Source organism: Bombina bombina, chromosome 9 (assembly GCF_027579735.1).
Source record: "Bombina bombina isolate aBomBom1 chromosome 9, aBomBom1.pri, whole genome shotgun sequence".
Taxonomy (NCBI): domain Eukaryota; kingdom Metazoa; phylum Chordata; class Amphibia; order Anura; family Bombinatoridae; genus Bombina; species Bombina bombina.
Window position 1 is genome coordinate 169,193,792 of NC_069507.1, and position 10,371 is coordinate 169,204,162.

General features: G+C 36.5%; 1 protein-coding gene across 1 annotated transcript in view; it reads left to right on the forward strand.

Moving 5' to 3' along the window:
• The window catches only part of LOC128640130 (solute carrier family 2, facilitated glucose transporter member 9), a 146,643-nt gene extending 136,857 nt beyond the window's left edge, over positions 1 to 9,786 (forward strand). Inside the window, exon 12 of the mRNA XM_053692482.1 lies at positions 9,321 to 9,786. Coding sequence (XP_053548457.1) covers positions 9,321 to 9,563 — 243 coding nt within the window. The 3' untranslated portion in view covers positions 9,564 to 9,786. The remainder of the gene's footprint in view (positions 1 to 9,320) is intronic.
• The last annotated feature ends 585 nt before the right edge of the window (positions 9,787 to 10,371 follow it).

Here is a 10,371-nt window from a genome sequence, read left to right on the forward strand (position 1 = left end):
GTTTTACAAACTTTGCCTCCTATGGAGGTGGTGAAGTAAGTTTGTGCTAGATTCTACGTTGATATGCGCTCCGCAGCAAGTTGGAGCCCGGTTTTCCTCTCAGCGTGCAGTGAATGTCAGAGGGATGTGAAGAGAGTATTGCCTATTGAATGCAGTGATCTCCTTCTACGGGGTCTATTTCATAAGGTTCTCTGTTATCGGTCGTAGAGATTCATCTCTTACCTCCCTTTTCAGATCGACGATATACTCTTATATTTACCATTTCCTCTACTGATTCTCGTTTCAGTACTGGTTTGGCTTTCTACAAACATGTAGATGAGTGTCCTGGGGTAAGTAAGTCTTATTTTCTGTGACACTCTAAGCTATGGTTGGGCACTTTATTTATAAAGTTCTAAATATATGTATTCAAACATTTATTTGCCTTGACTCAGAATGTTCAACTTTCCTTATTTCCAGACAGTCAGTTTCATATTTGGGATTATGCATTGAATTATCATATTTTTTCTTACCTCAAAAATTTGACTTTTTTCCCTGTGGGCTGTTAGGCTCGCGGGGGCTGAAAATGCTTCATTTTATTGCGTCATTCTTGGCGCGGACTTTTTTGGCGCAAAAATTATTTTCCGTTTCCGGCGTCATACGTGTCGCCGGAAGTTGCGTCATTTTTTGACGTTATTTTGCGTCAAAGATGTCGGCGTTCCGGATGTGGCGTCATTTTTGGCGCCAAAAGCATTTAGGCGCCAAATAATGTGGGCGTCTTTTTTGGCGCTAAAAAATATGGGCGTCATTTTTGTCTCCACATTATTTAAGTCTCATTATTTATTGCTTCTGGTTGCTAGAAGCTTGTTCACTGGCATTTTTTTCCCATTCCTGAAACTGTCATTTAAGGAATTTGATCAATTTTGCTTTATATGTTGTTTTTTTCTTTTACATATTGCAAGATGTTCCACGTTGCAACTGAGTCAGAAGATACTACAGGAAAATCACTGCACAGTGCTGGAGCTACCAAGCTAAGTCTGCTATAAACTTTTGGTATCTGTTTTCTCCAGCTGTTATTTGTATTGCATGTCATGTCAAACTTATTAATGCAGATAAAATTTCCTTTAGTACTGTTACATTACCTGTTGCTGTCCGTCAACATCTAATTTTCAGAGTGTTCCTGATAACATAAGAGGCTATGTCTGTTATTTCTCCTTCTAGTATACATAAAAGTCTTTTAAAACTTCTCTTTTTTTCAGATGAATTTTTAAATGAACATCATCATTCTGATACTGATAATGGTTCTTCTGGTTCAGAGGTTTCTGTCTCAGAGGTTGATGCTGATAAATCTTTGTATTTGTTCAAGATGGAATTTATTCGTTCTTTACTTAAAGAAGTGTTATTTGCATTAGAAATAGAGGATTCTGGTCCTCTTGATACTAAATGTAAACGTTTAAATAAGGTTTTTAAATCTCCTGTAGTTATTCCAGAAGTGTTTTATCTCCCTGATGCTATTTCTGAAGTAATTTCCAGGGAATGGAATAATTTGGGTAATTCATTTACTCCTTCTAGACGTTTAAGCAAATTATATCCTGTGCCATCTGACAGATTAGAGTTTTTTGGGACAAAAATCCCTAAGGTTATGGGGCTGTCTCTACTCCTGCTAATGTACTACTATTCCTATGGCAGATAGTACTTCATTTAAGGATCCTTTAGATAGGAAAATTGAATCTTTTCTAAGAAAAGCTTACTTATGTTCAGGTAATCTTCTTAGACCTGCTATATTTTTAGCGGATGTTGCTGCAGCTTCAACTTTTTGGTTAAGAGCTTTAGCGCAACAAGTAACAGATCATAATTTTATAGCATTATTATTATTCTATAACATGCTAATAATTTTATTGGTGATACCATCTTTTGATATCATTAGAGTTGATGTCAGGTATATGTCTCTAGCTATTTTAGCTAGAAAAGCTTTATGGATTAAACTTGGAATGCTGACATGTCTTCTAAGTCAACTTTGCTTTCCCTTTCTTTCCAGGGTAAATAATCATTTCGTTCCTTTCCTCACAACAAGGAACAAAAGCCTGATCCTTCATCCTCAGGAGCGGTATCAGTTTGGAAACTATTTCCAGTTTGGAATATATCCAAGCCTTATAGAAACCTATAGCCAACTCCTAAGTATCTATGAAGGTGCGGCCCTTATTCCAGCTCAGCTGGTATGGGGCAGATTACGTTTTCTTCAAAGAAATTTGGATCAATTCCGTTCTTAATCTCTGGTTTCAGAAACATTGTTTCAGAAAGGTACAGAATTGGCTTCAAGTTAAGGCCTCCTGCTAAGAGATTCTTTTCTTTCCTGTGTCCCAGTTGACACAGCAAGGCTCAGCATTTCTGAAATGTGTTTCAGATCTAGAGTTGGCTGGAGTATTTATGCCAGTTCCAGTTCTGGAACAGGGGCTGGGGTTTTATTTTATCTCTTCATTGTACCAAAGAAGGTCAATTCCTTCAGACCAGTTCTGGATCTATCATTATTGAATCGTTATGTTAGGATACCAACATTCAAGATGGTTACTGTAGGACTATCCTGCCTTTTGTTTAGCAAGGGCATTATATGTCTACAATAGATTTACAGGATGTGTATCTGCATATTCCGATTCATCCAGATCACTTTTAGTGTCTGAGATTCTCTTTTTAGACAAGCATTACCAGTTTTGTGGCTCTACTGTTTGGCCTAGCCTCAGTTCCAAGAATTTTTTTCAAAGGTTCTCGTGCCCTTCTTTCTGTAATCAGAGAATAGGGTTTTGGTATTTCCTTATTTGGACGATATCTTGGTACTTGCTCAGTCTTCTCATTTTCGAAGAATCTCATACGAATCGACTTGTGTTGTTTCTTCAAGTTCATGGTTGGAGGATCAATTTACCAATCAGTTCATTGATTCCTCAGACAAGGGTAACCTTTTTAGGTTTCTAGATAAATTCAGTGTCTATGACTCTGTCCTTGTCAGACAAGAGAAGTTTAACATTGATATCAGCTTGTCAAAACCTTCAGTCACAATCATTCCCTTTGGTAGCCTTATGCATGGAAATGTTGGGTCTTAGGACTGCCGCATCAGATGCGATCTCCTTTGCTCGTTTTCACATGCGACCTCTTCAGCTCTGTATGCTGAACCAATGGTGCAGGGATTACTCAAAGATATCTCAATTAATATCTTTAAACCGATTTTACGACACTCTCTGACATGGTGGACAGATCACCATTGTTTAGTTCAGGGGGCTTCTTTGTTCTTCCGACCTGGACTATAATCTCAACAGATACAAGTCTTACAGGTTGGGGAGCTGTGTGGGGGTATCTGACGGCACAAGGGGTTTGGGAATCTCAGGAGGTGAGATTTCCGATCAATATTTTGGAACTCCGTGCAATTTTCAGAGCTCTTCAGTCTTGGCCTCTTCTGAAGAGAGAGTTGTTCATTGTTTTCAGATAAGACAATGTCACAACTGTGGCATACATCAATCATCAAGGAGGGACTCACAGTCCTCTGGCTATGAAAGAAGTATCTCGAATTTTGGTTTGGGCGGAATCCAGCTCCTGTCTAATCTCTGCGGTTTATATCCCAGGTATGGACAATTGGAAAGCGGATTATCTCAGTCGCCAAACGTTGCATCCGGGCGAATGGTCTCTTCACCCAGAGGTATTTCTTCAGATTGTTCAAATGTGGGAACTTCCAGAAATAGATCTGATGGCTTCTCATCTAAACAAGAAACTTCCCAGGTATCTGTCCAGATCCCGGGATCCTCAGGCGGAGGCAGTGGATGCATTTTCACTTCCTTGGAAGTATCATCCTGCCTATATCTTTCCGCCTCTAGTTCTTCTTCCAAGAGTAATCTCCAAGATTCTGAAGGAATGCTCGTTTGTTCTGCTGGTAGCTCCGGCATGGCCTCACAGGTTTTGGTATGCGGATCCTGTCCGGATGGCCTCTTGCCAACCGTGGACTCTTCCGTTAAGACCAGACCTTTTGTCTCAAGGTCCTTTTTTCCATCAGGATCTGAAATCCTTAAATTTAAAGGTATGGAGATTGAACGCTTGATTCTTGGTCAAAGAGGTTTCTCTGACTCTGTGATTAATACTATGTTACAGGCTCGTAAATCTGTATCCAGAGAGATATATTATAGAGTCTGGAAGACTTATATTTCTTGGTGTCTTTCTCATCATTTTTCTTGGCATTCTTTTAGAATACCGAGAATATTACAATTTCTTCAGGATGGTTTAGATAAGGGTTTGTCCGCAAGTTCCTTGAAAGGTCAAATCTCTGCTCTTTCTGTTCTTTTTCACAGAAAGATTGCTATTCTTCCTGATATTCATTGTTTTGTACAAGCTTTGGTTCGTATAAAGCCTGTCATTAAGTCAATTTCTCCTCCTTGGAGTTTGAATTTGGTTCTGGGGGCTCTTCAAGCTCCTCCATTTGAACCTATGCATTCATTGGATATTAAATTACTTTCTTGGAAAGTTTTGTTCCTTTTGGCCATCTCTTCTGCCAGAAGAGTTTCTGAATTATCTGCTCTTTCTTGTGAGTCTCCTTTTCTGATTCTTCATCAGGATAAGGCGGTGTTGCGAACTTCTTTTGAATTTTTACCTAAAGTTGTGAATTCCAACAACATTAGTAGAGAAATTGTGGTTCCTTCATTATGTCCTAATCCTAAGAATTCTAAGGAGAAATCGTTGCATTCTTTGGATGTTGTTAGAGCTTTGAAATATTATGTTGAAGCTACGAAATCTTTCTGTAAGACTTCTAGTCGATTTGTTATCTTTTCCGGTTCTAGGAAAGGCCAGAAAGCTTCTGCCATTTCTTTGGCATCTTGGTTGAAATCTTTAATTCATCTTGCCTATCTTGAGTCGGGTAAAATTCCGCCTCAGAGAATTACAGCTCATTCTACTAGGTCAGTATCTACTTCCTGGGCGTTTAGGAATGAAGCTTCGGTTGACCAGATCTGCAAAGCAGCAACTTGGTCCTCTTTGCATACTTTTACTAAATTCTACCATTTTGATGTATTTTCTTCTTCTGAAGCAGTTTTTGGTAGAAAAGTTCTTCAGGCAGCGGTTTCAGTTTGAATCTTCTGCTTATGTTTTTTGTTAAACTTTATTTTGGGTGTGGATTATTTTCAGCAGGAATTGGCTGTCTTTATTTTATCCCTCCCTCTCTAGTGACTCTTGTGTGGAAAGATCCACATCTTGGGTAGTCATTATCCCATACGTCACTAGCTCATGGACTCTTGTTAATTACATGAAAGAAAACATAATTTATGTAAGAACTTACCTGATAAATTCATTTCTTTCATATTAACAAGAGTCCATGAGGCCCACCCTTTTTTGTGGTGGTTATGATTTTTTTGTATAAAGCACAATTATTCCAATTCCTTATTTTATATGCTTCGCACTTTTTTTCTTATCACCCCACTTCTTGGCTATTCGTTAAACTGATTTGTGGGTGTGGTGAGGGGTGTATTTATAGGCATTTTAAGGTTTGGGAAACTTTGCCCCTCCTGGTAGGAATGTATATCCCATACGTCACTAGCTCATGGACTCTTGTTAATATGAAAGAAATGAATTTATCAGGTAAGTTCTTACATAAATTATGTTATTTTTATTGATTGTCAGATTGTTCCTAATGTTTTTTCTGATCATGCAATGGTTCTTTGTAATTTAGTTCTGCCATCAACTTCCACCCATAGTTCATATTGGCATTTTAATTGTCAGCTTTTAAAGGATATACGGTTTTTAGAATGTTTTGCCTTTTTTTGGAAACAATGGTCAGAAAGAAAAAATGATTTTGCAACATTAAGGCAATGGTGGGATATAGGAAAAGTACAAATAAAAGTTTTTTGTCAACAGTATAGTCAGCAAATGTCTGCAAGTGTAAATAATAGCATGAGAGTTCTGGAGCAGGAAATTTTGCAACTTCAAAAAGCCTTTGATAGCTCTTTTAATGTTGGGTTGTATGATGATTTAAAGTTAAAAAAACAGTTGTTAGCCAACCTATTGGATAGTAGGGTTCAGGGTGCGCTAGTAAGATCTCGCTTTCAAGTTGCAACAGAGATGGACATATCATCACAGTATTTTTTTGGACTTGAGAAGAAAAATGGACAAAAGAAAGTGATACATTGTCTAAAGGACTCAAATGGTTTGGAGCTCACGGAGCAAAAGGAGATAAGAAACTTTGCTGTGGATTTCTATACAGAACTGTTCAGGAGAAAAGTCTGTAATGGATCAGATTCTGCTACACAGCAGCTCCTCTGTTCTCTCCCAAAGATCAAGGATCAGGATGTGGAGGACCTTGAAAAACTTTTAACATTTGATGAACTGACTTCTGCTTTAAACAGTTTGCACAGTGGCAAGGCCCCTGGAATTGATGGGCTTCCTGTGGATTTTTATAAGCATTTCTGGACTATTATTGGTGAAGATGTTCACTTGGTCCTTAAGGAATCCTTACAGGTCAGAGAGCTGCCCTTAAGTTGTCGGCGTGCAGTGATAACTCTGTTGCCTAAAAAAGGTGATTTGACTGATATAAGAAATTGGAGACCAGTCTCTCTGTTATGTACAGACTATAAACTTTTTTCTAAAGCTTTGGCAATGCGCTTGAGAGAAGTTATAGGTTCTGTAGTGCACCCTGATCAAACCTACAGTATTCCTAATAGGTGTATTCATGATAATATTTCTTTATTAAGGGATTCTATAGCTGTTTCCAAATTGTTTAATATTAATGTGGGTATAATTTCATTAGATCAGCAGAAGGCTTTTGACAGAGTTGAGCATGATTACCTCTTCAGTACTTTGCATGCTTATGGTTTTGGTCCTCAATTTATTTCTGCTATAAAACTTTTATATAACAATATATTTAGTTTTCTTAAGATTAATGGTGAACTTAGTAGTCCTTTCCCTGTACAAACTGGTATTAGGCAGGGATGTCCACTTTCTGGAATGCTGTATTCTCTTGCAATTGAGCCTTTACTGATTAAATTAAGAGACCATCTGGTAGGTTTAAGTTTACCTCACATACAGGTACCTATTTCTATAAAAGTATCTGCATATGCTGATGATGTATATGTGTTTGTGTGTAGTAAACAAGATGTTAATGTGCTCTGTAATTGGCAAAAAAGATATGAAATCGCTTCAGGAGCAAAAATAAACTGGCCTAAATGTAATACTCTCTTGCTTGGGGAATGGAGTGAGGATTTTCCACCAAGTCTTCCTGAAAAATTAGAGTGGAACAGATCTGGTTTTAAGATTCTAGGAGTTTTTTTAGGCTCAGATGAAGTTATGCATTTGAATTGGGAGGGCGTTTTAGACAGGATAGAGGAGAGGTTGCAAAAATGGAAATGGCTGCTGTCTCAGTTATCATATAGAGGGAGAGTTTTAGTTATTAATAACTTAATTGCCTCTATGATGTGGCATAGATTGATTGTTCTGAATCCGCCCCCTCTACTTTTAGAAAATATTCAGAAAAAATTACTGTCATTTTTTTGGGATTCAAATCATTGGCTTAAGCAAAGTGTTTTGTTTTTACCAGTAAGTGAAGGTGGTCAGGCTTTAATGGATTTAAAAAGCAGAACAGCAGCTTTTAGGCTTCGTTTTTTGCAGAGACTATTGTATTATGATGGTTATGCCCCTTGGAAATACCTTGGTTTTACGCTGCTTCATAGAGTAGGTGGTTTGGGGTATGATCAGCAGTTGTTTCTAATAGATTTGGGTCAAATAGATGTAACCAATGCTACCCCTTTTTATGGCAGTGTTTTAAATGCTTGGAAATTTCTAAAACTTTTACGGAATGAGGAATCTTTAAGTTTTCCCTGGATTTTGGAGGAGCCTTTGTTTTATAATCCATCTTTATACATTGAACATTTTAGTTCTAAGAGTTTGGTTTCCATTTTTGTAAAGGCTGGAGTTACTAAAGTTAAACATTTAATAGACTTTACTGGTTTTAAATGGGTTTCAGCTTCTGATTTGGCAAGAAAAGTACAAATTCAGTCAGTTAGGTTTGTTTCTCAGCTGGTGGAAATGGTAAAGTCAGTTCTTCCTAAAAGCACTTTATATGCATTAGAAAGGAGTTTTGTTGAAAATAGTTTGGCTGATGGTTTTTTTTCAATACCATCTTTACAAGTTACTCCTGCTGTTTATTATAATTTTGATTTTTCTGAAAAACTTCTTTGTTTTAAAACTTTGTATAATTTAAGTTTTAATAATATAAACAAGAAATTAATGTATATCATGTGCGTAAAGATTTGTCATTTTCACCAGCTTAAAACATTTCCTGATACAAAGTGGAGGGAACACCTTGATGTTTTAACAAGTGTTAGACCTGCTTGGAGGACTTTATATAAACCCCCAATTCTAAAACGTTCAGGCGATCTACAGTGGCGAATAATTCATGGTATAATAGCTACTAATTCTTTTTTAAGTCATATTAATCCTGAAAATACTGAATATTGCCCCTTTTGTACATCAGTGAGGGAAACTATTTATCATATGTTTCTTTTCTGTCCTAGGTTAGGTGGTCTTTTTAATTTGTTGAGTGATTTATTTTTAAAATTGCATTTTGACTTTTCAGGTACTACTTTTATCTTTGGAATTCAATACAATTTTGTTAAAAGGCATTATATTGTTTTAGCTAACTTTTTGTTAGGACAGGCAAAGTTGGCTATTCTTAAAAGTAGAAAATGTAAGTTAACTGGTGTTGGTATGACTAATGTATTACATCTGTTTAGTTTATTAGTAGCATCTAGAGTACAGATCGATTATCAATTTTATAAGATGACTCATGATTTAGAATCATTCTTTCTCTCTCTCTTTCTTTCTCTTTCTTTCTTTCTCTCTCTTTCTCTCTCTTTCTTTCTTTCTTTCTTTCTTTCTTTCTTTCTCTCTCTCTCTTTCTCTCTCTTTCTCTCTCTTTCTTTCTTTCTTTCTTTCTTTCTTTCTCTCTCTCTCTCTCTCTCTCTCTCTCTCTTAATCTTTTTCTTTCTTTCTCTTTCTCTTTCTCTCTCTCTTTCTTTCTTTCTTTCTTTCTCTTTCTTTCTTTTTCTTTCTCTTTCTTTCTTTTTCTTTCTCTTTCTTTCTTTTTCTTTCTCTTTCTTTCTTTCTCTTTCTTTCTTTTTCTTTCTCTTTCTTTCTTTCTTTCTTTCTTTTTCTTTCTTTCTTTCTTTTTCTTTCTTTCTTTCTTTCTTTCTTTCTCTCTCAGAAAATTGGTCAGATGATGGGTAAATTTGTCTGTGTAATTCATTCATTTGTGTAAGGAATAAGTCTGGCAAATGAAGATCAATTAAAAGAATGATGTCTAAAGAGTATATACTTTGTTTCAGATGTCAGCCGGAGCATTTTGCTACATGGTCTTCTGTGGGATTTGCCTGTTTGTAGCTACATACGTTTACTTCATCATCCCAGAAACCAAGAACAAAACCTTTATGGAGATTAGTGAAATGTTTTCCACTACAAAGTCTTTGACTACTCCAATATCTACTGTGGACGATGTAAAACTAAAAATGTTAAATGGGTATGGTGCTTTTGAGAGCAGCTCAATAGAATACACAATGTCTATGTCTTGAAAATGACCACAGAGACTTTCTGCAGAAGAGGAGCTTGCAGGATAGAATACAACTTATCTTAGAAATGCCGTGCCCAATGTGAAGATATCTTTGTATTTATATCTCGGGAAGCTGTATGTGTAATTATAAAAAAAAAAAATCTAAAACATAAGAGCACATGACTGTAAGTATACACAATAGTGTAATTTACTGTAATATCTTAATAAAGTCTTCATTGTCACAATTTGCAATTTTTTTTAAACAAATCTAAATGTTAACTTTTGATTGTAAAGCCATCTCTAATACCTTCAAAAGATTGACATTTGTGAAAAACCAATACAAGTCGCCCTCGGTTTACGCCGGTTCAATTTGCCCCGTTTCAGAATAACAACCTTTTTTTTTCAGTTATGTGACTGCTATTGAAAAGCAGTGCACTAATTAAAATACCCAGTAGGTGGAGCTATCCGCTTGTGTTGCAGCAAAGTTATACAAGCTTAGCAGACTGAAATTGATCTGTGTACACAGAGCAGATCTATCGAGCAACAAGATCTAGCAGCCACTTTGCTATTATCTTCTGGTCCAGCTGCTTGAGGTGAGGGTGCCTAACTGCTTAATCAGTCCAGATTGAAATGCATAGAATTGGTGCAGACCCAATATTATCTAACATGCTAACAATGCAGAGAACTGTTTTGCAGAAAAATGCAAGTAAAAAAATGTTTTTGTTCATTAAACTTAGTTTGATGATACAGTCTGTTGTGTGATTATTTAATTAGGTTTATAATGCTGTTTAGCATTTCAAGTTTTCATTTCAAAGCTTTAAAAATAATGT